Source organism: Mauremys mutica, unplaced genomic scaffold (genome assembly GCF_020497125.1).
Source record: "Mauremys mutica isolate MM-2020 ecotype Southern unplaced genomic scaffold, ASM2049712v1 Super-Scaffold_277, whole genome shotgun sequence".
Classification (NCBI taxonomy): Eukaryota; Metazoa; Chordata; order Testudines; family Geoemydidae; genus Mauremys; species Mauremys mutica.
The window spans coordinates 67,520-93,753 of NW_025423355.1; the positions used below are offsets into that span (position 1 = coordinate 67,520).

Below are 26,234 nucleotides of genomic sequence, written 5' to 3' on the forward strand. Positions count from 1 at the left end.
CCCAGAGCCGGGGAGAGAACCCAGGAGTCCTGGCTCCCAGCCCCCCCTGCTCTAACCACCAGCCCCCACTCCCCTCCCAGAGCCGGGGAGAGAACCCAGGAGTCCTGGCTCCCAGCCCCCCTGCTCTAACCACCAGCCCCCACTCCCCTCCCAGAGCCGGGGAGAGAATCCAGGAGTCCTGGCTCCCAGCCCCCCCTGCTCTAACCACCAGCCCCCACTCCCCTCCCAGAGCCGGGGAGAGAACCCAGGAGTCCTGGCTCCCAGCCCCCCCTGCTCTAACCCACCAGCCCCCACTCCCCTCCCAGAGCCGGGGAGAGAACCCAGGAGTCCTGGCTCCCAGTCCCCCCTGCTCTAACCCACCCACCCCCACTCCCCTCCCAGAGCCCGGGGAGAGAACCCAGGAGTCCTGGCTCCCAGCCTCCAGGCCACTGACCCCTGCTGCCCACAGGTTAATCACTCGGGTTCTAGGGATGTGTCGGTTCCAGCCTGTGGCCGGCAGGGGGCGATGTCGGACCGCGGATCGCCCTGGCTTGCAGTGTCGGCCCCTCGCCCAGCGGGTGGCGCGCTGCAGAACTGGGTCCAATATGGGGAACTGGGAAGAGCAGGGAGCCAGGACTCCTGGGTTCTCTCCTCGGCTCTGGGAGGGGAGTGGGGGCTGGTGGTTAGAGCAGGGGGGGCTGGGAGCCAGGACTCCTGGGTTCTCTCCCCGGCTTTGTTATGTGACGTAGACTCTGTCTCTTACTGCCGTGCCTCAGTTTCCCCTCCTGCACTGTTTCTCGTCAGCTCCTTGGGTCAGGGTCTGTCATTCTGGGTCCGGGCAGTGCCCGGCGTGACAGGGGCCAGGACAAGAAGCCATAACATCGCCCCGCCCCAGGCGAACAGCTGTTCAGACTTTCCTGATAAGGCTGGAGAGGACCCAGGGACCCAGAGCTTGGCTGGCCGGGGACCGGATTGGAGCCCACACTCCTGGAAGGGGAAAGGCCCCGGATCCAATTCCCCACCCCTGAGCCAGGGAGAGAACCCAGGAGTCCTGGCTCCCAGCCCGCCCTGCTCTAACCCACCAGCCCCCACTCCCCTCCCAGAGCCAGGGAGAGAACCCAGGAGTCCTGGCTCCCAGCCCCCCCCTGCTCTAACCCACCAGCCCCCACTCCCCTCCCAGAGCCAGGGAGAGAACCCAGGAGTCCTGGCTCTCAGCCCCCCTGCTCTGACCCACCAGCCCCTATTCCCCTCCCAGAGCCAGGGAGAGAACCCAGGAGTCCTGGCTCCCAGCCCCCCCTGCTCTGACCCACCAGGCCCTGCTCCCCTCCCAAAACCGTGGGAGGGGGAAGAACCCAGGAGTCCTACCCTGCCCCTCCCATGCCCCCCCCACAGGAAGTGGTAGGAATTCCCATCCCCACGTGACCCCTCTGGAATGTGGTGATGTCACCGAGGGGTCCATTAAAAAAGTTTTTGGGGAGTGAGGAGAAAAAAAAAACTTTTGTGGGGAGTTTCGGAGCCGGCGGGATCCGGAGCCTCCGGGACCCTCCTCCCCGCCAGGGACCCTTCCCCCCCCCCACGAGTGGGGCAGGGCAGGAGGGGTTGGGACCCCCCCACAGCTGAGCCAGGTAAGAATCGGGTTCCCCCGCCCCGCAGGAATTCCCCCCCACGTGATCAGAGACACCCCCATTTCCTCTGGCCAGGGACCCCATCCCCCTTAGCGCCCCCAGGGCCAGAGTCCCCTGGGAAGACCTCTCTTCAGCCCCTGGGAACCCAGGAGTCCTGGCTCCCAGCCCCCCTCGCTCTAACCCACCAGCCCCCTCTCCCCTCCCAGAGCCGGGGAGAGAACCCAGGAGTCCTGGCTCCCAGCCCCCTCTCCCCTCCCAGAGCTGGGGAGAGAACCCAGGTGTCCTGGCTCCCAGCCCCCCTCGCTCTAACCCACCAGGCCCCACTCCCGTCCCAGAGCTGGGGAGAGAACCCAGGAGTCCTGGCTCCCAGCCCCCCCCCCCCAACCCAACCCAACCCACCAGTCCCCACCCGCCTCCAGAGCTAGCGAGAACCCAGGAGTCCTGGCTCCCAGCCCCCCCCCGCTCTAACCACCAGCCCCCACTTCCCTCCCAGAGCTGGGGAGAGAACCCAGGAGTCCTGGCTCCCAGCCCCCCTGCTCTAACCACCAGCCCCCACTTCCCTCCCAGAGCTGGGGAGAGAACCCAGGAGTCCTGGCTCCCAGCCCCACCCCCTCTAACCCACCAGTCCCCACCCGCCTCCAGAGCTAGCGAGAACCCAGGAGTCCTGGCTCCCAGCCCCCCCCTGCTCTAACCACCAGCCCCCACTTCCCTCCCAGAGCTGGGGAGAGAACCCAGGAGTCCTGGCTCCCAGCCCACCCCCCCCAACCTCTCTGCACCCTCCCCCCCCCCCGCAGGTCCGCGAGATGTCCGGTCCCACCTGGCTTCCCCCCAAGCAGCTGAGCTCTTCGGGGTCTCCCGGCGTCTCGGTCTCGGCTCCGGCGCTCTGCAAACCCCAGAAGAAATACGCCCCGGTCCCCGCGCCCCCCAGGCCGGCCCCCCAGGAGCAGAACGGGGGTGGCATGAGCGGGCCGAGCTACCAGCCAGCGGGCCCTGGTAAATACCCATTTTGGTCTGATCCAGGTGGGTGGCAGGGCTGGAAGAGGGGGGGGGGAGAATCTGGGGGGCGGTGGAGGGGGGAATACAGAGGGAGGGGGCCTGTGGGTCTGACCCATTGCTGTCTCCCCTGTAGGCAGCCTCCCCTCCCGTTCCCTGCCCTCTGGTTTCGGCCCCGAGCGTCATTACCCAGCACCCCCTGGAGCCAAGGATGAGCCGGGGGCACCCTGGGGTGGACGCGGGTACCACATGCAGGTAGGAGGGAGGAACAGGGGTCCCTGGGGAGTGGGGCGGGGGTGGGACAGGACTTGGGGTCCCTCGCGAGGCAGGAACTGGGGGGTGGAGTTGCCTGGTGTATGACCCACCTCACAGAGGGATTTGGGGTGCTGGTGGAAGGGGGGTGACCTATGTCCCATGCAGCCCAGTGTCCTGCTTCTGTGGGGCCTTGGAGAAGACATAATTCCCCTGCCTTGGTCATATGGGGCCCACGGGACGGCTCCTTCCTGACCATTTCCTGCCCTGGAGCATGAGGCTCGATTCCCGTTACCCTCCGGAACTACCCGCCGCTAGGACAGCCGCTGGCCGGCACGATCCCCGCGGACGGGCCTGCTCGCCCCACACCCTAATCCCCTCCCGCTCCTGGTCTGTTTCCGTAGGGGTCCGCCCTAGACCCGGGGCCGCCCCGCCCCTCCAGCATCGACGCCCAGATCGACTCGCTCACCAGTATGTTGGCGGATATGGAGAGCGCCGGCCCGCAACGCCGGGGGGACAGGCAGGTAGGAGGCTCCCGCGTGTGACGCCGTCGGAAAGTCGAGATCCTGGGTTTTCCGGCGGTGTCACCCTCCCCTTTCTCCCTCCCCCCGGTCCCCCCGGGGATCGGCCACCGAAAATCACGTTCCGACCCGAACCTCGGGGTGAGGGACCTGGAGATGGTTCACGGGACGTCGCCGTGGGCCCGCCTTCATTGCCCGATATCTCCTGAACCGGTGGGCAGAGAGACGAGCGCCAGGCACCGTCGGAAAGCCAAAACGTTCAGCTTTCCAACGGCGTATGACGTGCGCGTCCATCCATCACAGCTCACGAGATACGGATGGTTTCACTGAGTCACGCTTGGACTAGCAAGAGTTGACGATCACCATGGGTTCCTTGGGGAACGATGGGCGTTTCCGTGCATTTAGGGTTGGGGTGGGTTTGCAGGCTGGGGGGCTGGTAATATGGGGTCCCCCCAAAGCCAGGAGGGGTCCCCCAAAGCCAGGAGGGGTCCCCCCGACCCCCACACCAGCCTACGTCTCATCTTTCCTCTCCTTTCTTCTCCAGAACTTCGACGCCGTCCCGTACCCGTCGGCCTCTGGCCCCCCGCAGCCCGGCCCCCCCAAAATGCCCGGCCCCTACAAGCCAGGCTCCTTCGCCCCCAAGAACTCGCCCTACGGTCTGTCACCCCAACCTGCCACCTCCACGGCTTCCTCTGGGCCGTCGCCGCAGTACGGCGCTGGCTACCCGCGGGTGCCCCCCGGGCACAAGCCCTACCCGCAGCCCACGCCCGCGTCCTACACCACATCGGCGGGGCCGGCCTTTAACGTCCAGGTCAAAGTGGCGCAGCCGGTGCTGGGTTACGGCCAACCGAGGCACCGGGCCGAGCAGGCCTATGCCCCCCCCTCGCCCCGAGCTGGCCGCGGGGCCCCGTACGCCGGGGAGGAGGGCTGGTATCTGGAGCCGGGGGGTTACGGCAAGAGGCCAGGCAAGGGGGAGAGCTATGGGGCTGGGGGGCTGGCCAAGCCGGGGGAGGCGGCCGGGGGTCCGTACCAGGCTGCCGCCGGGACCCCGGGCAAGGAAGAGACGGCGGTGACGGGGAAGGTGCCCCCGGGTGGCGGAGGAGGATACCAGCACCAGGTAACGTGAGAGGGAATGGACGGGCGTGTGTGGGGGGGGGGCAGGACCCCTGGGTCCTCCGGGAGGGGGTGGGGGCTGGTGGGTTAGAGCAGGGGGGGCTGGGAGCCCGGACTCCTGGGTTCTCTCCCCGGCTCTGGGAGGGCAGTGGGGGCTGGTGGGTTAGAGCAGGGGGGGCTGGGAGCCAGGACTCCTGGGTTCTCTCCCCGGCTCTGGGAGATGAGTGGGGGCTGGGGATATAGAGCAGGGGGGGCGGGGAGCCCGGACTCCTGGGTTCTCTCCCCGGCTCTGGGAGGGCAGTGGGGGCTGGTGGGTTAGAGCAGGGGGGGCTGGGAGCCAGGACTCCTGGGTTCTCTCCCCGGCTCTGGGAGATGAGTGGGGGCTGGGGAGTTAGAGCAGGGGGGGCTGGGAGCCCGGACTCCTGGGTTCTCTCCCCGGCTCTGGGAGATGAGTGGGGACAGGTGGGGGCTGGGAGCCCGGACTCCTGGGTTCCCTCCCCGGCCCTGGGAGGGGAGTGGGGCTGGTGGGTTAGAGCAGGGGGGCTGGGAGCCAGGACTCCTGGGTTCTCTCCCCGGCTCTGGGAGATGAGTGGGGACTGGTGGGGGCTGGGAGCCCGGATTCCTGGGTTCTCTCCCCGGCTCTGGGAGGGGAGTGGGGGCTGGTGGGTTAGAGCAGGGGGGGCCGGGAGCCAGGACTCCTGGGTTCTCTCCCCGGCTCTGGGAGTAGAGTGGGGGCTGGTGGGTCGGAGCAGGGGGGGCTGGGAGCCCGGACTCCTGGGTTCTCTCCCCGGCTCTGGGAGATGAGTGGGGACAGGTGGGGGCTGGGAGCCCGGACTCCTGGGTTCCCTCCCCGGCCCTGGGAGGGGAGTGGGGCTGGTGGGTTAGAGCAGGGGGGCTGGGAGCCAGGACTCCTGGGTTCTCTCCCCGACTCTGGGAGATGAGTGGGGACTGGTGGGTTAGAGCAGGGGGGGCTGGGAGCCAGGACTCCTGGGTTCTCTCCCCGGCTCTGGGAGATGAGTGGGGGCTGGTGGTTAGAACAGGGAGGTGCTGGGAGCCCGGACTCCTGGGTTCTTTGCTGCTGGGGATTGTACCTCCTCATGGGGGGGTGCGGGGGGGGCAGATCAACGTGAGCGAAGCCTCCACCGGAGATCTCGCTCCCCCAGGCCCCCCCGAGCCGCCCGGAGGAGGAGCTGGACAGACTGACCAGGAAGCTGGTGCACGACATGAATCACCCGCCGGCGGGGGAATACTTCGGTGAGCGGGGCTGGGGGGGCGAGATCGGGGGGGCTGGTGCTTATGGGGCAGGGAGGGGGATGCTGGGGGGATGGGATGGTTGTGGCGGTGGGTGGGGGAAGGGTCCATGGAGAAGCTGGGGGGGCCCCGTGTGACCCCTCCCCTCCTTGCCCCCCCCCAGGGCGCTGCGCCCGCTGTGGGGAGAACGTGGTGGGGGACGGGACGGGCTGCGTGGCCATGGACCAGGTCTTCCACGTGCCCTGCTTCACCTGCACCACCTGCCACGCCCGGCTGCGCGGCCAACCCTTCTACGCCATGGAGCGGCGGGCGTACTGCGAGGCCTGCTACGTGGTGAGCGCCGGACGCCGGGGTTCTCCCCCGGCGCGGGGCTGGGAGGTTAGAGCAGGGGGGCGGGCTGGGAGCCAGGACTCCTGGGTTCTCCACCGGCGCTGGGAGGGGAGTGGGGGCTGGTGGGTTAGAGCAGAGGGGTTGGGAGCCAGGACTCCTGGGTTCTCTCCCCGGCTCAGGGAGGGGAGTGGGGGCTGGTGGTTAGAGCAGGGGGGGCTGGGAGCCAGGACGCCTGGGTTCTCTCCCCAGCTCTGGGAGGGGAGTGGAGGCTGGTGGGTTAGAGCAGGGGGGACTGGGAGCCAGGACTCCTGGGTTCTCTCCCCGGCTCTGGGAGGGGAGTGGGGGCTGGTGGGTCAGAGCAGGGGGGGGCTGAGAGCCAGGACTCCTGGGTTCTCTCCCCGGCACGCGGAGGGGAGTGGGGGCTGGGGGGTTAGAGCAGGGGGGGCTGGGAGCCAGGACGCCTGGGTTCTCTCCCCGGCGCGGGAGGGGAGCGGGGGCTGGGGGGTTAGAGCAGGGGGGGCTGGGAGCCAGGACTCCTGGGTTCTCTCCCCGGCACGGGGAGGGGAGTGGGGGCTGGAGGGTTAGAGCAGGGGGGACTGGGAGCCAGGACGCCTGGGTTCTGTCCCCAGCTCTGGGAGGGGAGCGGGGTCAGGTGGTTAGAGCAGGGAGGGCTGGGAGCCAGGACTCCTGGGTTCTCTCCCTGGCTCTGGGAGGGGAGGGGGGCTGGTGGGTTAGAGCAGGGGGGGCTGGGAGCCAGGACTCCTGGGTTCTCTCCCCTCCCACCAGGTGACGCTGGAGAAATGCTCCCGGTGCTCCAAGCCCATCCTGGACCGGATCCTGCGGGCCATGGGCAAGGCCTATCACCCCCAGTGCTTCACCTGCGTCGTCTGCCACCACTGCCTGGACGGGGTCCCCTTCACCGTGGACGCCACCAGCCAGGTGCACTGCATCGAGGACTTCCACCGGTACGGCCCCGCCCCCTTAGCCTGTGGCCCCGCCCCCTTAGCCTGTGGCCCCGCCCTAAGCTCTCTTTCCCCTCTCGCTGCCCCGCAGGAAGTTCGCCCCCCGCTGCTCCGTCTGCGGCAACGCCATCATGCCCGAGCCCGGGCAGGAGGAGACGGTCAGGATCGTGGCCCTGGATCGGAGCTTCCACATTGGGTGCTACAAGTGTGAGGTAGGGGGCTGGGAGCCCGGACGCCTGGGTTCTCTCCCCAGCTCTGGGAGGGGAGTGGGGGCTGGTGGGTTAGAGCAGGGTGGGGCTGGGAGCCAGGACTCCTGGGTTCTCTCCCCGGCTCTGGGAGGGGAGTGGGGGCTGGTGGGTTAGAGCAGGGTGGGGCTGGGAGCCAGGACTCCTGGGTTCCCTCCCCGGCTCTGGGAGGGGAGTGGGGGCTGGTGGGTTAGAGCAGGGGGGGATGGGAGCCAGGACTCCTGGGTTCTCTCCCCGGCTCTGGGAGGGGAGTGGGGGCTGGTGGTTAGAGCAGGGGGGGATGGGAGCCAGGACTCCTGGGTCCCCTCCCCAGCTCTGGGAGGGGAGTGTGGTCTCATGGTTACAGTAGGAGCCCGGACGCCTGGGTTCTAACGGACTCTCTGTCCCCCCCCCCCGCCCCAGGAGTGTGGGCTGCTGCTGTCGTCGGAGGGCGAGGGCCGGGGCTGCTACCCCCTGGACGGGCACATCCTGTGCAAGTCGTGCAGCGCCCGGCGCATCCAGGAGCTCTCCTCGAAGATCACCACCGACTGCTGAGGGCTCGGGGGGGGGGGGGGCTCAGCTCCCCGCCCACCCCCTGGGTGGGGGCTCCCTCTGCCCTCACTGCCGGCAGCTGCTTCAGTATCAGTCCGTTCGGGGTCCCCCTGAACCCTGTTTCTCCCATCCCCCAGGGGGCAAAGAACCTGCCTTGTGCCCCCCCAGATTCCTGCCCCTGGCTATGTTGGCATCTAATATTGGGGTCCCCCTGCACCCCACTTCTGCCATCATTTTGGGGGGCAGAGCCCCCCATATCTTGCTACCCCCTAGCTCCATTGTTATCTATTAAGCCCTTTCTTCTCCCCCATTTCTCCCTTCATTTTGGGGGCACGTTTGCCCCCCCCAGAGTCCCTGCTCTGCCAACAGCTGTTAATTCGGGGTCCCCTCTCCCCAATTCCTCAGCCCCCTAAAACCAACCAGGCCCGGAGGTCCAGATTGGGGGGGGGGGAAGGTGGCAGCAGAAAGGGGGGTGGGATTCCCCCCGCTCTAATATTGGGGTGAGGGGGGACCCCCCCTCCCCAGCTGGTATAAAGCAGGGGGCGGGGTTTGGTGGCTGGACAGGAAGTGAGCCAGTCTCCTGGCCCCGCCCATATTTCTCCTGGCCCCGCCCCCAGCCTCCTGGCCCCGCCCCCCAGGAAGGTTCTCTCCTGCCTCCTCCTCTCAGCTGACATGTTGTCAGCTGTGTCCTGGGGGGGGGGTGTGTGGAGGGGCTGCCCCTTAATTCCCCAGCGGGTCTCCCCCATATTTCTCACTGAGGGGGGGGTTGTATTTCTCCCCACTCCAGGGATTCACAGCCCAGTTGATGGGGGGGGGGGGAGATTTGGGGTCTCTCCCCTCAGTTTCTAGGTCAGTTTGTTTTTTTTGGAGGGTCCCTGGGGAGTGGGGGGGGCTGCCTCCTCCCCCGAAGGAGCCCTGACTCCCCCCCCATTTTGGGGGTGGCCCTTCGGCCCCTGGGCTGCTCTCAGGGGGCAGATGATGCACCCTAACAACCCCCCAGCTGTGTGTATCAGGACGCCTGGGTTCCATCCCCTGCTCCTGGGCGGGGCGGGGCAGGACTCCTGGGTTCTATCCCTGGCTCGGGGAGGGGCGGAAGGGGGGCCCAGCTGGACTCCTGGGTTCTATCCCTGGCTCGGGGAGGGGAGGGGGTTCCTTCATCACCATTAACAATTTCCATTGCATGCTTCACCCTCCCCCCCCGACCCTGTTAACCCCCCCCCTTTCTAGGCGTGGGGGTGGATTAAAGATTTGTTTTTTCACTCTTGGCAATACACTGTCCTGCTTTCTTCTGTTCAGAGGGGTTCCTGGGGTACCCTTCGGGGCTGTGGGAGGAGAGTGGGGGCTGGGGGGTTAGAGCGGGGGGGGGCTGGGAGCCAGGACTCCTGGGTTCTCTCCCCGGCTCTGGGAGGAGAGTGGGGGCTGGTGGGTCAGAGCAGGGGGGGCTGGGAGCCAGGACTCCTGGGTTCTCACCCCCGCTCTGGGAGGGGAGTGGGGGCTGGTGGGTCGGAGCAGGGCGGGCCGGGAGCCAGGACTCCTGGGTTCTCTCCCCAGCTCTGGGAGGGGAGTGGGGGCTGGTGGGTCAGAGTAGGGGAGCTGGGAGCCAGGACTCCTGGGTTCTCTCCCCGGCTCTGGGAGGGGAGTGGGGGCTGGTGGGTCAGAGCAGGGGGGGCTGGGAGCCAGGACTCCTGGGTTCTCTCCCCGGCTCTGGGAGGAGAGTGGGGGCTGGTGGGTCAGAGCAGGGGGGGCTGGGAGCCAGGACTCCTGGGTTCTCTCCCTGGCTCTGGGAGGAGAGTGGGGGCTGGTGGGTTAGAGCAGGGGGGGCCGGGAGCCAGGACTCCTGGGTTCTCTCCCCGGCTCTGGGAGGAGAGTGGGGGCTGGTGGGTCGGAGCAGGGGGGGCTGGGAGCCAGGACTCCTGGGTTCTCTCCCTGGCTCTGGGAGGGGAGTGGGGGCTGGTGGTTAGAGCAGGGGGGGCGGGGAGCCAGGACTCCTGGGTTCTCTCCCTGGCTCTGGGAGGGGAGTGGGAGCTGGTGGGTTAGAGCAGGGGGGGCTGGGAGCCAGGAGTCCTGGGTTCTCTCCCCGGCTCTGGGAGGGGAGTGGGGCCTGGTGGGTCGGAGCCGGGGGGGCTGGGCGCCAGGACTCCTGGGTTCTCTCCCCGGCTCTGGGAGGAGAGTGGGGGCTGGTGGGTCAGAGCAGGGGGGGCTGGGAGCCAGGACTCCTGGGTTCTCTCCCTGGCTCTGGGAGGGGAGTGGGGGCTGGTGGGTCGGAGCAGGGGGGGCTGGGAGCCAGGACTCCTGGGTTCTCTCCCTGGCTCTGGGAGGAGAGTGGGGGCTGGTGGGTCAGAGCAGGGGGGCTGGGAGCCAGGACTCCTGGGTTCTCTCCCCGGCTCTGGGAGGGGAGTGGGGGCTGGGGGGTTAGAGCAGGGGGGGCTGGGAGCCAGGACTCCTGGATTTTCTAGATTCCGACGCCCGGACCGCCATGCTCTGCTTTGACCCGTACAACCCTGGCCACAGTCCCGTCCTGAAATCATCCCTCCAAGTCGCCTCTTCACCCTCTCTGCACTAAGCTAAATCGCTGGCGCTCCGTGAGGCTGACCCAGCAAAGGCAGGTTTTCTAATCCTTTAATCCTTCGTGCGGCTCTTTTCCAGCTCCAATTTAGCCCCGTCCGACTTGAATTGTGCACGAGGGCCAAATTCAGAGATGAAATCACCTCCCTGCCCCTCCTGCTCCAGATTCCCCCGTTTATACGTCCCACGAGCGTATTCGCTCTTTTAGCCACAGCGTCGCCCTGGGAGCTCGTGTTCAGCTGCTCCTCCAGGCCGCCCAAATCTTTTTCCGAGTCCCCACTTCCCGGGATGAAGCCCCCCACCCTGTAAGTATGGCCTGTGTTTGTTGGTCCTAGATGTCTGTTTGTCTTAGCATGATTTAAAAAAGCAACAACCCACCTCCTTAACTGTGCAGGCCACAGCGCGTCGTGGCCCTTTTGCTTCCCTTATCAATGTACTATGATTCCTCGCTTCTGATTTCTGTTCGGCACAATCAACCTCCCCTTTTCTTCTATTTGTTCCATGTTCATCTTTTTATCGCCGTCACTTTCCCCTCAGAACCAGGTCCATTTTTTATTTCGGTTTTTTAACCTAGCCGGCTTTTTCCCCCTTGCGAAGCGTTCTGACACAATCCCCAAGCCCCAGTGGCATTTTTCTGAGCCGTTTCATTTCCTCCCGGCTGATTTTGGCGCGTCATGGCTTTCCGCTTCAGGACTCGAGCCGACTCGAGCCCGGGATCCTGCCCCGTCTTCCTGAACCCGAATCCTCCATCCCATGAGCTGAGCGGGCAGGTCGCGTTCAAACTCCGGTGGCCAGCTCCAGGGGGCAGGGGCCTGTCCCCTCTAGGGGGCGCCGGCTCCCACCCGGCCCCAGGGCGGGGACTGGCTGGCTCAGGGGGGGCGGGAATGGGGCAGTGGCCTGTCCCCTCTAGGGGGCACCAGCTCCCCTCCGTCCCCGGGGCCTGGCTTACGGGAGGGGGGGCGAGTGGACAGAATTGGGGGGATCCCTCTGTGTCTGTCTGAACCCACCCAGGAGGCTTCCACACCCCCCCCCCCAATGATTCCTTCACTCCCGGGGGGGGGTGTCTGGGTGGGGGTGGCAGGGACCCCCCCCTCATGCAGCCCCCCCCTTGAACTGTGCCCCACACGCCAGCCCCAATCACTCCCCCTCCCAGCTGCCCTCCCCATGTCCCGCCCTCTTCCCATCTTCCCCTCCTCCCAGCACCCCCTGCCTGTCCTCCCCCCCCCACACCATGCCCCCCGGCGGCTCATTGGCTGGGCTGCTCCCCCACTCTCTGGGGGGGCGGGGGTGTCTATAAGGAGCAGGCGGGGGGGGGGGCTGGGCACACACCGGTCCTGGCCGCTTCCCAGCTCGGTGGCCGGCGGCCGGATTTGGGGGTGAGCGGCGGCAGCATGGGGTGGCCACGTTTCTTCGTCCTCGTCCTCCTCGCCAGCGCTGCGCTGCGCCCTGGGGGGCTCGCCGGCCCCCCCCGGCTCCGCACCCCCCGCCGGGGGAGCCAGGTGAGATGGGGGGGCGGGTATGGTCAGAGGGCCCCTGGGGGGAGGGGGAATTTAGGGGGGCGGCAGGGATTGGGGGTCCTGTAGAAATTGAGGGGGTGCTGTACAGAAATGGGGGTGCTCCAGGGAGATGATTGGGGTGCTGTGTAGATTGGGGGTGGCCCTGAGGACTTTGGGGGTGCTGCACAGATTGGGGGGGATGGTGTATTCCTGCTGTGTAGTTTTGGGGTGCTCCAAGGGGTTGGGGGTACTGCATAGCCTGGGGGGCACCTCAGATGTCGGGGGGGCTGTGATGAAATTCCAGGGCCCTGGGGAAAGCGAGGGGTGTTGCGTAGATGGGGGGCACCCCGGGGGAGTTAGGGCGTTTGGGGGGGTTGGAAGTATATGGGGGGGCTGGGCAGAAAATGGGGGGTGCCCTGAGGCAGTTTGGGGGCACCATGGGCCTTCTGCAGACATTGGGGGCTGCTGGGGTGAAAGAGGGGGGGCTGCAGACTTTGAGGGGGTGCCCTGGCGGGCTATAGAGAGGGGGTGCTCCAGGGGGAGTGAGGGTTGCTGTGTCAATTGAGGGGACCCGGGGGGGGGCTATAGAGATTTGGGGGGGCTGTGTAGACAGAGGGGGTGCCATGGAGGGAGTGTTGAAAGCAGAGATCCTAAAGAGAGGAGATTGATGCCCAAGGGCGGGAGGTCAGACGGGGATGCCCCGTTTCCTGAGCGGGGTGGACCCCAGTGGGAGTCCTGTGGGTGGGCCCCCCATTTCTTCCAGAAGCCCCCCCCACTAGTGGGGGCTAGTGGTTAGAGCAGGGCGGGTGGGAGCCAGGACTCCTGGGTTCTCTCCCCGGCTCTGGGAGGGGAGTGGGGGCAGGTGGGTTAGAGCAGGGGGGGCTGGGAGCCAGGACTCCTGGGTTCTCTCCCCGGCTCTGGGAGATGAGTGGGGACTGGTGGGGGCTGGGAGCCCGGATTCCTGGGTTCTCTCCCCGGCTCTGGGAGCGGAGTGGGGGCTGGTGGGTTAGAGCAGGGGGGGCTGGGAGCCAGGACTCCTGGGTTCTCTCCCCGGCTCTGGGAGGGGAGTGGGGGCTGGTGGGTCAGAGCAGGGGGGGCTGGGAGCCAGGACTCCTGGGTTCTCTCCCCAGTTCTGGGAGGGGAGTGGGGGCTGGTGGTTAGAGCAGGGGGGGCTGGGAGCCAGGACTCCTGGGTTCTTGGCTCTGGGAGGGCAGTGGGGGCTGGTAGTTAGAGCAGGGGGGGCTGGGAGCCCGGACTCCTGGGTTCTCGGTGCGAGTCTGGCGGGGGCCGGGGTGACTCTGGGTGTCTCTCCCCCGCCCAGGCCCTGCTGAGAGAAGCCGTCTCTGGGCTCCTGCGCGCTGATCTGTCTCCTCAGGATGCGGCCGCCCGCTGGCACCTGCCCTCCGCGCCCCCCCGGGAGCGAAAAGCCGGCTGCAAGACCTTCTACTGGAAAACCCTCACCTCCTGCTAGCCCCGCCCCCTGGGGGCCCCCCACCCCTCCCCGCCCAGGGGGGCCCTGCCGTCCCGTTCCCTGGTGCTTTGGGGGGACTCCTGAAATGCCCTGATCAAGTCCCAATAAAACCGGTTCTCGTGCTTCCTCCCACCCACGGGCTCTGTGGTCCGGTCTGTTCCTGCCCGCGGGAGTGGGGGGGAGAACCCAGGCGTCCGGGCTCCCAGCCCACCCCCACCCACTCCCCTCCCAGAGCTGGGTTCTCTCCCCGGCTCTGGGGGCGGGAGTGGGGGCTGGTGGGTTAGAGCAGGGGGGGCTGGGAGCCAGGACTCCTGGGTTCTCTCCTCGGCGCTGGGAGGGGAGTGGGGGCTGGTGGGTTAGTGCAGGGGGGGCTCGGAACCAGGACTCCTGGGTTCTCTCCCCGGCTCGGGGAGGGGAGTGGGGGCCGGTGGGTTAGAGCAGGGGGCGCTGGGAGCCAGGACTCCTGGGTTCTCCCCCCGGCTCTGGGAGGGGAGTGGGGGCTGGTGGGTCAGAGCAGGGGGCGCGGGGAGCCAGGACTCCTGGGTTCTCTCCCTGGCTCTGGGGGCTGGTGGGTTAGAGCAGGGGGGCCTGGGAGCCAGGACTCCTGGGTTCTCTCCTCAGGTCTGGGAGGGGAGTGGGGTCTCACGGGGCCCTTTATGGATCCAGCTTTGGTCTCCCTCCCGCCCCCCGGTGGCGGGTGACCCCCTCACTGCCCCCCCTTCAACACTCTCGATTCTGGCGCTGGGAGGGTTAACGGGCCTCGACCCAGCCGGGGGCTCCCCCCCCGCACCCCTCCCCGACCTTTCAGCTGCTGACTATTAAACATGATGAGGTTTTTTCCTTAATTTCTCCCAGCGGGGGCTCTTGGGGGGGTGGACAAGCTGATGAAGTCACTGCCCCCCCCACCCCCAGGTGCTCTGCAGGAATCCGTGCACTAAGATGAGTGGGGGGTCTTGGCCAAAGTGTCCTTCATGCCCCCCCAGAACCCCTCAAACCCAACTTGGGGGGCAGGGGCTGGACAGAAGGGAGGGACCCCACAATTTGCCACATTTTATACAGACAGACCCCACCACCACCACTGAACTGAGGGGGCTGGGAGCCAGGACTCCTGGGTTCTCTGCCCGGCTCTGGGAGGGGATTGGGGGCTGGTGGGTTAGAGCGGGGGGGGGTGGGAGCCAGGACTCCTGGGTTCTCTCCCTGGCTCTGGGAGGGGAGTGGGGGCTGGTGGGTTAGAGGGGGGAGCGCTGGGAGCCAGGACTCCTGGGTTCTCTCCCCGGCTCTGGGAGGGGAGTGGGGGCTGGTGGGTCGGAGCAGGGGGGGCTGGGAGCCAGGACTCCTGGGTTCTCTCCCCGGCTCTGGGAGGGGAGTGGGGGCTGGTGGGTCAGAGCAGGGGGGGCTGGGAGCCAGGACTCCTGGGTTCTCTCCCCGGCTCTGGGAGGGGAGTGGGGGCTGGTGGGTCAGAGCAGGGGGGGCTGGGAGCCAGGACTCCTGGGTTCTCTCCCCGGCTCTGGGAGGGGAGTGGGGCTGGTGGGTCAGAGCAGGGGGGGCTGGGAGCCAGGACTCCTGGGTTCTCTCCCCGGCTCTGGGAGGGGAATGGGGGCTGGTGGGTCAGAGCAGGGGGGGCTGGGAGCCAGGACTCCTGGGTTCTCTCCCCGGCTCTGGGAGGGGAATGGGGGCTGGTGGGTCAGAGCAGGCGGGGCTGGGAGCCAGGACTCCTGAGTTCTCTCCCCGGTTCTGGGAGGGGAGCGAGGGCTGGTGGGTTAGAACAGGGGGCGCTGGGAGCCAGGACTCCTGGGTTCTCTGCCTGGCTCTGGGAGGGGATTGGGGGCTGGTGGGTTAGAGCAGCGGGGCTGGGAGCCAGGACTCCTGGGTTCTCTCCCCGGCTCTGGGAGGGGAGTGGGGGCTGGTGGGTTAGAACAGGGGGCGCTGGGAGCCAGGACTCCTGGGTTCTCTCCCCGGCTCTGGGAGGGGAGTGGGGTAGGAGCCCTGATCAGTATGCGAGAGGGGGCCCTCCCCAGGGCTGCAGAAAGGAGGGGGAGAGATACAAGGCCCCCTCTTCATTCCCCCCCCCCACACACACACACACAGCGGTGATGGATCAGAGCTGGCGTCTGTGACCTGCTCACACCAGCAGCTGGAGAGAGGCTGCAGCGGGGGACTGCAGACTCCCCCCCGCCAGGCTGTCAGAGCTCAGCACCAGCTGTGCCCCCCCCCCCCACTGCTAATGGGTCTCCCAGCCACCATCCCTGCAGGGAGTGAGTCACAGCAGCGACAATGGGGTGGAGGGGCTGGGAGCCAGGACTCCTGGGTTCTCTCCCCGGCTCTGGGAGGGGAGTGGGGGCTGGTGGGTTAGAGCAGGGGGCGCTGGGAGCCAGGACTCCTGGGTTCTCTCCCGGGCTCTGGCAGGGGAGTGGGGGCTGGTGGGTCAGAGCAGGGAGGGGCTGGGAGCCAGGACTCCTGGGTTCTCTCCCCGGCTCTGGGAGGCGAGTGGGGGCTGGTGGTTAGTTTCAGGTTCCACGAGGAGCTGACGACACACCTGGGATTGAACCCCCGCCCACCGTCCCGGCTAAATTCACGCACCGTCCAGGGTCTCCGAGGCGCTGAGACAAGATTCCTTCGCCAAACCCCAGTCTGGCCTCCATTTATTGGGGTCACTCGTAAGCCGCTACGTCGCAGGGTCGGGCCCGGTGAGGAGGGCTGTAGGGGACAGAAGGATGTAGGAGATGGATGGATGGAGGGCTGTGTGTTGGGGATGGAGGGATGGATGAAAGGAGTGACGGGGCAGGGACAGCACCGTGGTTTGAGCGTTGCCCTGCTAAACCCAGGGTTGTGAGTTTCAATATTTGAGGGGGCCATTTGGGGAACTGGGGTAAAAATCTGGGGATTGGTCCTGCTTTGAGCAGGGGGGTTGGACTAGATACCTCCTGAGGTCCCTTCCAACCCTGATCTTCTATGATTCTATGCAGAGATGGAGGGATGGAAGGAGGGATGGATGGAGGGCTGTGGGAGATGGATGGATGTGGGGGATGGAGGGCACTGGGGTGAGATGGATGGAGGGAGGGAGGGATGGAAGGAGAGATGGAGGGAGGGCTGTGGGAGATGGATGGATGTGGGGGATGGAGGGCACTGGGGTGAGATGGATGGATGGAGGGAGGGATGGAAGGAGAGATGGACGGATGGAGGGCTGTGGGAGATGGATGGATGTGGGGGATGGAGGGCACTGCGGTGAGATGGATGGAGGGAGGGAGGGATGGAAGGAGAGATGGATGGAGGGCTGTGGGAGATGGATGGATGTGGGGGATGGAGGGCACTGGGGTGAGATGGAGGGATGGAGGGAGGGATGGAAGGAGAGATGGACGGATGGAGGGCTCTGGGAGATGGATGGATGTGGGGGATGGAGGGCACTGGGGTGAGATGGATGGATGGAGGGAGGGATGGAAGGAGAGATGGAGGGAGGGCTGTGGGAGATGGATGGATGTGGGGGATGGAGGGCACTGGGGAGAGATGGATGGATGTGCGGGATGGAGGGCACTGGGGTGAGATGGATGGAGGGAGGGAGGGATGGAAGGAGAGATGGATGGAGGGCTATGTGGGATGGATGTGGGGGATGGAGGGCACTGGGGTGAGATGGATGGAGGGAGGGAGGGAAGAAGAGATGGAGGGAGGGCTGTGGGAGATGGATGGATGTGAGGGATGGAGGGCACTGGGGTGAGATGGATGGATGGAGGGAGGGATGGAAGGAGAGATGGAGGGAGGGCTGTGGGAGATGGATGGATGTGGGGGATGGAGGGCACTGGGGTGAGATGGATGGATGGAGGGAGGGATGGAAGGAGAGATGGAGGGAGGGCTGTGGGAGATGGATGGATGTGGGGGATGGAGGGCAGTGGGGTGAGATGGATGGAGGGAGGGAGGGATGGAAGGAGAGATGGAGGGATGGAGGGCTGTGGGAGATGGATGGATGTGGGGGATGGAGGGCACTGGGTTGAGATGGATGGAGGGAGGGAGGGATGGAAGGAGAGATGGAGGGAGGGCTGTGGGAGATGGATGGATGTGAGGGATGGAGGGCACTGGGGTGAGATGGAGGGATGGAAGGAGAGATGGATGGAGGGCTGTGGGAGATGGATGGATGTGGGGGATGGAGGGCACTGGGGTGAGATGGATGGATGGAGGGAGGGATGGAAGGAGAGATGGACGGATGGAGGGCTGTGGGAGATGGATGGATGTGGGGGATGGAGGGCACTGGGTGAGATGGATGGATGGAGGGAGGGATGGAAGGAGAGATGGATGGAGGGCTGTGGGAGATTGATGGATGTGGGGGATGGAGGGCACTGGGGTGAGATGGATGGAGGGAGGGATGGAAGGAGAGATGGAGGGAGGGCTGTGGGAGTTGGATGTATGTGGGGGATGGAGGGCAGTGGGGAGAAATGGATGGAGGGAGGGATGGAAGGAGAGATGGATGGAGGGCTATGTGGGATGGATGGATGTGGGGGATGGAGGGCACTGGGGAGAGATGGATGGAGGGAGGGAGGGAGGGAAGGATAGATGGATGGAGGGCTGTGGGAGATGGATGGATGTGGGGGATGGAGGGCACTGGGTGAGATGGATGGATGGAGGGAGGGATGGAAGGAGAGATGGATGGAGGGCTGTGGGAGATGGATGGATGTGGGGGATGGAGGGCACTGGGGTGAGATGGAGGGAGGGAGGGAGGGAGGGAAGGAGAGATGGATGGAGGGCTGTGGGAGATGGATGGATGTGGGGGATGGAGGGCACTGGGGTGAGATGGATGGAGGGAGGGAGGGAGGGAAGGATAGATGGATGGAGGGCTGTGGGAGATGGATGGATGTGGGGGATGGAGGGCACTGGGGTGAGATGGATGGAGGGAGGGAGGGAGGGAAGGATAGATGGATGGAGGGCTGTGGGAGATGGATGGATGTGGGGGATGGAGGGCACTGGGGAGAGATGGATGGAGGGAAGGATGGAAGGAGAGATGGACGGATGGAGGGCTGTGGGAGATGGATGGATGTGGGGGATGGAGGGCACTGGGTGAGATGGATGGATGGAGGGAGGGATGGAAGGAGAGATGGAGGGAGGGCTGTGGGAGATGGCTGGATGTGGGGGATGGAGGGCACTGGGGAGAGATGGATGGATGGAGGGATGGAAGGAGAGATGGATGGAGGGCTGTGGGAGATGGATGGATGGAGGGATGGAAGGAGAGATGGACGGAGGGCTGTGGGAGATGGATGGATGGAGGGATGGAAGGAGAGATGGACGGAGGGCTGTGGGAGATGGATGGATGGAGGGATGGAAGGAGAGATGGACGGAGGGCTGTGGGAGATGGATGGATGTGAGGGATGGAGGGCACTGGGGTGAGATGGATGGAGGGAAGGATGGAAGGAGAGATGGACGGATGGAGGGCTGTGGGAGATGGATGGATGTGGGGGATGGAGGGCACTGCGTGAGATGGATGGATGGATGGAGGGATGGAAGGAGAGATGGAGGGAGGGCTGTGGGAGATGGATGGATGTGAGGGATGGAGGGCACTGGGGAGAGATGGATAGATGATGAAGGCCTGTGGGAGGTGGCTGGCTGGCTGGAGGGCTGGGTGGGATAGAGGGACAGATGGAGGGCTGGGGGAGGCAGACGCAGGACGCTGTGGGACCCGGAGGGCTCCGGCTGGTTGAGCTCCGTCGTCCCAGCCCGGCTCCCCGTGGCCCCGGATCACTGTCCCTCCCCTGCCAGCCTGTGCAGCGCCTTGGCACCCAGCTCCAGGGAGTGCCAGCCGCCCGCCTCCGTCTTGTCCTGGGCCCCGAGGTGCCGGTACCAGGCCAGGGCCCGGCCGTTCCACTCCACCACCGTGAACTTCATCTCGACGCAGCCCCGAGCCAGCGCCACCTGCAGCAACGGGGCAAGGGCGGGTCACCACATGGCGGGGGAGACTGGTGGGGGGCTGGCTCTGGGTCAGAGGGAAGGCGCAGCCAGTCTCCATGCATGGACTAATCCCACCAGCCCAATCCCGACCCACCTAATCCTAATCCCGACCTGTCTATTCCTAATCCCGGCCTGTCTAATCCTAATCTGGATCCACCTAATCCTACGATCAACGTAGCCCAAATGATTCTGCCCTCTAATCCTAATCCAGACTCAGTGTCTTTTTAACATAATCCAGATTCCACCGTGTAAACCTAATCCTCACTCTACCTCTCACCCTAATCCAGATTCCATCATCTCCACCTGATGCTGACTCCTCCTCTAATCCTAATCCAGATTCCGCCCTCTCCATCTGATGCTGACTCTCTATCCCTTCTACCAATCCAGATTAGCTTCCTATTGAGCCCTGTCATCCAAAGCCTAACTACAGCTTGTGACGAAGCTGGGGATTTTTTGGAGTGTTTTACGTGACTAGTCCCCGTGCCTCAGTTTCCCCGGTGTGCTGCCTGTTTAACAAGGTGGTGGGAGAGGGTTTGTGGTTGCAGAGGACCGGGTGTGACCTCACCTGGCAGCCGGGACCCCCAGACAACGGCCTGGCGATGGGGCTTGCTAAACCCATGGGCCCGGAGAGTTTCCTGTGCTGGGTTCAACACTCCTGTGAGAGTCGCTCTGGGCTAGAGAACGGGGCTGGGGGTGGGGGGATTATTCCCTGAGGGGGCCCACGGCGAGAGACAGCCGTGCTAAGGCTCAGAGGGAGAGAGCAGAGTCCTGTAAATCCGTGACACAGCTATATAAATATATTCCTAACCCAGGGTCCCTGGATCTAACTATCCATAATCCAAGTCAAGAAAAATAATCAAATCCTAATGTTAATCCAGATTGTTTTTGTCTAAACCTAATCCCAATCCTAATTCAGTCCATTTGATTTAACCCGACATTATCTAGTCCGAATCCAAACCAGACTGCTTAATCTGTCCCCAATCGACCGTTAATCCCAATTCAGGCTGTTCAATCTATCACAATTGACCCCTAATCCCAATCCAGGCTGTTCAATCTATCCCCAATCGACCCCTAATCCCAATCCAGGCTGTTCAATCTATCACCAATCGACCCCTAATCCCAATCCAGGCTGTTCAATCTATCACCAATCGACCCCTAATCCCAATCCAGGCTGTTCAATCTATCACCAATCAACCCATAAACCCAGTCCAGACGGCTTAATCCATGCCCAATCTACTCCCAGACCCAATACAAACCACGTAATCTATCCCCAGTCTGCCCCAATCCCATTCCAGACTGAGTAATCTATCCCCAATCTACCCCTAGTCTCAATCCAGATTGCTTAATCTGTCCCCAATCTACCCCTAATCCTAGTGCAGGCTGTTCAATCCATCCCCAATCTACCCATAATCCCACTCCAGATTGCTTAATCTATCCCCAATCTACCCCTAGTCCCAATCTAAACCGCGTAATCTATCCCCAATCTACCTTCAATCCCAATCCAGACTGTGTAATCTATCCCCAATCCAGGGTAACGCTATTTGCCTAATCCCTATCCAGACATTTTAATCCATCCCAGATTGCCCTAATCCAGCTCTACTGAGAGTGTCATCTGGAGAGCATATCCCCCTCGGGGGTCAGCCCCACCCCCTCTGGGACAGGGGTGGGTGGGGAGAAGGAGAAGGGGGTGGGGTTTGTTGCCTGATCCCCTGACACTCCAGCCCAAATCCCGGGCACCAATCCCCTCCCCTCCTTGGGGTTGGCTGGGGACTGGGGGGAGAACCTGGGGAGTGGGGCAGAGGGTGGGGGGTAAAATCTTACCTTGGCCACTTCACTCATCAGCTTCTTCCCAATCCCCCGGCCTGGGGAGCCAAAGCCCAGGAAAGCAGGGTTACAACTCGGTCGGGTCCATACGGGCACTGTCCTCCCCCCTACACCAATCAGCATCCACAGCCTCCTCCCCCTCTCCCCCCCCAAAAAAAACAGGGTGAGTCAGAGGGGAACCAGCCCTGTGAACGCCAGCGGAATGACTCCTGATTGACTCTGGATTGAGCGAGAGGGGAATGGCCCTGTGAACGCCAGCGGAGTGACTCCGGATAGACTCCGGATTGAGTGAGAGGGGAACGGGCCCTGTGAACACCAGCCGAGTGACTCCTGATTGACTCCGGATTGAGTGAGAGGGGGACCCGCCCTGTGAACACCAGCGGAGTGACTCTAGATTGAGCGAGAGGGGAACCAGCCCTGTGAACGCCAGCAGAGTGACTCCTGATTGACTCTGGATTGAGCGAGAGGGGAACGGCCCTGTGAACGCCAGTGGAGTGACTCTGGATTGAGCGAGAGGGGAACGGCCCTGTGAATGCCAGCTGAGTGAGTCCTGATTGACTACGGACTGAGTGAGCGGGTAACCGGCCCTGTGAACGCCAGTGGAGTGACTCCTGATTGACTACGGACTGAGCGAGAGGGGAACGGGCCCTGTGAACACCAGCGGAGTGACTCCGGATTGACAGTGGGGAGTTCACAGCTGTCCTACTGAGTGACGTCACATTCCCCTGCTTTGTTTCCCCACCTCCCTGTTGCCTGGCTCGTTAACCATTGATAGACTCAGCGGCGCAGATTATCGCCATGACCTGAACAGAGGGGGTGGAGCCTTCTGGGACCATCATCCTGAGCGGGCGGATTTGAGCCTTGGCTGGAGCAATCCTGGCTGCTGGAACAAACAGGTCTGAAACTCACCGGCAGAAACTCTTCCTTCTCTCTTGACTGGAAGGCTGATTCCTCTTGTTCACTTCATTCCAGAGTCACTCTGGAGTCAATCAGGAGTCACTCCATTGGAGCCACACTGGGGCCGATTTTGCCTCCCACTACCCCTGCTCCCCATCCTCTCCCCCGCCGTGGCTCATTCCCCAAAGGACGCGGCATGGCCCCCTACCTCTGAACTCAGAGAGCACATATAGATTCTCCAAGTAGATGATGCGGCCAGTGTTCACACTGTAGCCGAAGAAGAATAAGGCGTAGCCGATTAGGTGACCTGGGGGAGAGAGAGGGATCAAACAGGGGCCAGCCACTGTGGGGTAGGGATGGACTTGGTCCACCACACAGGAGCTGGGGTCCAGATCCGTATCCAGTGAGAGACGGGGTTTGGACCTGGTTTAGATGGGGATAAAGCCGCAGAGTCAGAACTACTCTGGATTCACACCAGCTCAGGATCCAGACCGCTGGCTCCAATGGAGTGACTCTTGATTGACCCCGGAGTGAATGAGATGGGAATTGGCCCCATTGACTCCACTGGAGTGACTCCTGATAGACACCAGAATGAGCAAGAGGGGAATCGGGCCTACTGACTCCAGCGGAGTGACTCCTGACTGACAATGGCGTGAGCAAGAGGGGAAGTGGCCACTGACATCGGAATGAGCGAGAGGCGAATCAGCTCTGTGAACTCCAGTAGAGTGACTCCTGATTGGCTCCAGAGTGACTCCTGATTGACACCGGAGTGAGCGAGAGGGGAAGCAGTCCTGTGCACTCCAGCGGAGTGACTCCTGATTGACACCGGAGTGACTCCTGATTGACACCGGAGTGAGCGAGAGGGGAATCGGACCTATTGACTCCAGCGGAGTGACTCCTGACTGACAAAGGCGTGAGCAAGAGGAGAATTGGCCAATCAGCTCTGTGAACTCCAGTAGAGTGACTCCTGATTGACACCGGAGTGAGCAAGACAGGATGAGTTGCCGAGGGCTATGAATTTACTGACCTTGCTTGTCTCCTTGCTCCGGGCCCAGTTCCGCTACGAGACATTGGTAAAAGGGGTCCCCTCCGAACCCGTCAGCCCTCAACACTACAGGGAGAAATGGAGCAGACAGACATCAGGTGTGGGTAGGAATTTGGGGGGGTGGTGGGAAGGATTGTGGGGGTCGGGGATGAGTTCGGGGAAAAGGTCAGGAGGGGGCTGGGGGGGTGAATCTGGGGGAGCTAATTTGGGGGAGGCTTCTGGGGAAAGTTGGGTGGTCAAAGTGAGTTGGGGGGATCAGGCTGAGTTTGGGGGAGTCCCCTCCCCCTCTCTGGCTCACCCTGGGAGTTGATTTTGACCTCGTCCAGCAGGTTATGATATTCAGCAATCTCCTGGAGAACAAACAGAGTCAGGGACCCCGGGAACGAGCGAGACTCAGGGTGGGGGAGGAACCCCAACACTGTGGGGCTAGACAGACAGATTTAGGGGTGTGGTCCGGGGACGGACAGATAAGATCAGACGCGTAGGGACGGACGGACAGGACAAGGCATTGATGAATTAACAGAGTGAGACAGATTGTCCTCTGTCTCTGGGGAAACTGAGGCATGGAACGTTTCCCAGGGTGGGGGCCCCAAGGTCATCCTGATGCCCCCAGCCTGAGGCCCGTGGCCCCCGCCCCTGCCCCGCAGCAGCTCACGCGGATCATGCCCATGACGTGGTCGCAGTCGGCGCTCTGGGCCGGGCGGACGATGCATTCCATGGCAGCTCGGGGCCGGCAGGCAACGGTGCTGGGTGTGGCCTTCCGGCCCCGCCGCCAGGGATCTATATAGTGCAGAGATTTACAGCCGTCCACGCCCCCCACTTCCTCCCTCCCCCCCCCGCCCGCCCGCGCCTTCCACACCACGGCCTTGCAGCTCCGGGCATGGTAGATGAGATCCGGCTGCTGAGACGGAGCTGGGGAAAATTCCCAAGTCTGGGAAGCCGGCGGCTTGGATCAAACCAGGCGCTGGGGGATGGGACGGCGAGCGAGCTGGGGTGAAAGGTCCCGTGTGAACCCCTTATTCCCCGCTGCCAGGTCCTGATAAGCCACTGGCAGCTGGGGTGGTAACAAGGGCACCCCCCCCCACACACACACACCGGGGAATCAGAGCTCTGAGAGCTACCTCTGGCCTGTGGATAATTCCCACTGGGGTGGGGGAGTCCCATTCCCCCCCCCCCGCTCTAACCATTACCCTTCACTCCCTTCCCAGAGCCGGGGAGAGAACCCAGGAGTCCTGGCTCCCAGCCCCCCCTGCTCTAACCCACCAGCCTCCACTCCCCTCCCAGAGCCGGGGGGAGAACCCAGGAGTCCTGGCTCCCAGCCCCCCCTGCTCTCACCCCCCAGCCCTCACTCCCCTCCCAGAGCCGGGGGGAGAACCCAGGAGTCCTGGCTCCCAGGCCCCCCTGCTCCAACCCACCAGCCCCCACTCCCCTCCCAGAGCCGGGGGGAGAACCCAGGAGTCCTGGCTCCCAGCCCCCCCTGCTTTCACCCCCCAGCCCCCACTCCCCTCACCCCCCAGAGCCGGGGAGAGAACCCAGGAGTCCTGGCTCCCAGCCCCCCCTGCTCTAACCCACCAGCCTCCACTCCCCTCCCAGAGCCGGGGGAAGAACCCAGGAGTCCTGGCTCCCAGCCCCCCCTGCTCTAACCCACCAGCCCCCACTGCACTCCCAGAGCCGGGGAGAGAACCCAGGAGTCCTGGCTCTCAGAAAACAGCACTACCTAGCCACTTTTTTTTTTTGCCCACACTAAAGATGGCGGCGCCGGTCTCACGGGACCTGTGGTCACGTGGCAAGACAGCCGCAATGCATCCTGGCCGCCGGGAAATCCCCAACTCGTGCATGTGGATGCAAAGTGCCCGAGAGAGACTGGAGTGCAGATCTCAGCGGAGGTGACTTTCGGGGGGCTGGGACGGGGCTCAATGGGGGTGGTGGCGGTGATGGCGGACGCCCGCTCCCCCGTCTGGAGTCAGGCACGGGGGCGGGGGGGGGGGTGCGTGGGAGCGTGAAGTTGGCCCGAGAGCTGAGCCGGGCTGGGATGAAGCTCTGAGATTATGAGTCAGGGGCTGAGTCATGATAGCACTTCTGGTCTGGCTCCGGTTCAGAAGGGGGGAGGCCCCGGGGCCGCTGAGATCCGCGGGGGTCCGGTCCATAGAACGTTGAGGTCTGCGAGGTTCTGATCCGTGGAACGTTGAGTTCCGCAGGGTTCCGGCCCATGGAACGTTGAGATCCACAGGGTTCCGGCCCGTGGAATGTTGAGTTCCGCCGGGTTCCGGCCCGTGGAATGCTGAGTTCTGTAGGGTTCTGATCCGTGGAATGTTGAGATCCGCCGGGTTCCGGCCCGTGGAATGCTGAGTTCTGTAGGGTTCTGATCCGTGGAATGTTGAGATCCGCCGGGTTCCGGCCCGTGGAATGCTGAGTTCCGTAGGGTTCTGATCCGTGGAATGTTGAGATCCACAGGGTTCCGGCCCGTGGAAAGTTGAGGTTCCCCCCTGAGGGTTCTGACCCGTGGAGCTCTGAGCTCCGTGGGGGTTGGATCCGTGGAATGTCGAGATCCACGGGGTTCCGGTTCGTGGAATGTCGAGATCCACGGGGTTCCGGTCTGTGGAATGTTGAGGTCTGTGGGGTTCTGCTCTGTGGAATGTTGAGATCCGCGGGGTTGCGGTCTGTGGAACGTCGAGATCCACAAGGTTCCGGTCCGTGGAATACCAGGATCCTGCGGGGTTCTCATCCATTAAACGTTGAGAGCCACTGAGGGGCCTGATCTGTGGAGCATTGAGCTCTGTGGGGCTCCGGTCCATGGAATGTCAAGATCCGTGGGGTTCCGGTCCCTGGAACGTCGAGATCCGCAGGGTTCCAGTATCTGGAACGTTGAGATCCGTGGGGTTCCGGTCCCTGGAACGTCGAGATCCGCAGGGTTCCAGTATCTGGAATGTTGAGATCCGTGGGGTTCCGGTCCCTGGAATGTTGAGATCCGTGGGGTTCCGGTCCCTGGAACGTTGAGATCTGTGGGGTTCCGGTCCCTGGAACGTTGAGATCCACCGAGGGTTCCGATCCATTGAACATCGAGATCCACGGGGGGGAGGGTGCGATAGATTCGGCCCATGGCACATTGGGAGTGGGGGGCGGGGGGCTGGCCACGGAATGTTGAGATCTGAGGGAGCAAGGGGGCGGGTCCTGATCTGTGGAACTTCGGGCTCCACAGGGTTCCT

General features: G+C 64.2%; 2 protein-coding genes across 4 annotated transcripts; one reads left to right on the plus strand and one right to left on the minus strand.

Moving 5' to 3' along the window:
* Window positions 1-1,364: 1,364 nt before the first annotated feature.
* Window positions 1,365-7,941, plus strand: TRIP6 (thyroid hormone receptor interactor 6). Of its 2 annotated transcripts, none has more exons than XM_045001499.1 (10): window positions 1,365-1,604; window positions 2,399-2,624; window positions 2,734-2,852; window positions 3,254-3,373; window positions 3,915-4,487; window positions 5,647-5,737; window positions 5,898-6,067; window positions 6,851-7,029; window positions 7,118-7,238; window positions 7,674-7,941. In XM_045001499.1, exons 2-10 carry the CDS (start codon window positions 2,408-2,410, stop codon window positions 7,803-7,805), a joined length of 1,722 nt encoding a protein of 573 aa, XP_044857434.1. In that variant the 5' UTR covers window positions 1,365-1,604; window positions 2,399-2,407; the 3' UTR covers window positions 7,806-7,941. The 2 variants fall into 2 exon arrangements, with proteins under 2 accessions (XP_044857434.1, XP_044857435.1); XM_045001500.1 differs by having other exon boundaries at window positions 1,369-1,604; window positions 2,399-2,597.
* Window positions 7,942-18,797: 10,856 nt separating this feature from the next.
* On the minus strand, window positions 18,798-23,824 carry LOC123361541 (thialysine N-epsilon-acetyltransferase-like). Of its 2 annotated transcripts, XM_045001507.1 has the most exons (6): window positions 23,684-23,824; window positions 23,327-23,378; window positions 23,011-23,094; window positions 22,192-22,290; window positions 21,084-21,124; window positions 18,798-19,226 (listed from the first exon to the last, which is right to left on the minus strand). In XM_045001507.1, exons 1-6 carry the CDS (start codon window positions 23,744-23,746, stop codon window positions 19,053-19,055), a joined length of 513 nt encoding a protein of 170 aa, XP_044857442.1. In that variant the 5' UTR covers window positions 23,747-23,824; the 3' UTR covers window positions 18,798-19,052. The 2 variants fall into 2 exon arrangements, with proteins under 2 accessions (XP_044857442.1, XP_044857443.1); XM_045001508.1 differs by lacking the exon at window positions 22,192-22,290.
* Between the last annotated feature and the right edge of the window lie 2,410 nt (window positions 23,825-26,234).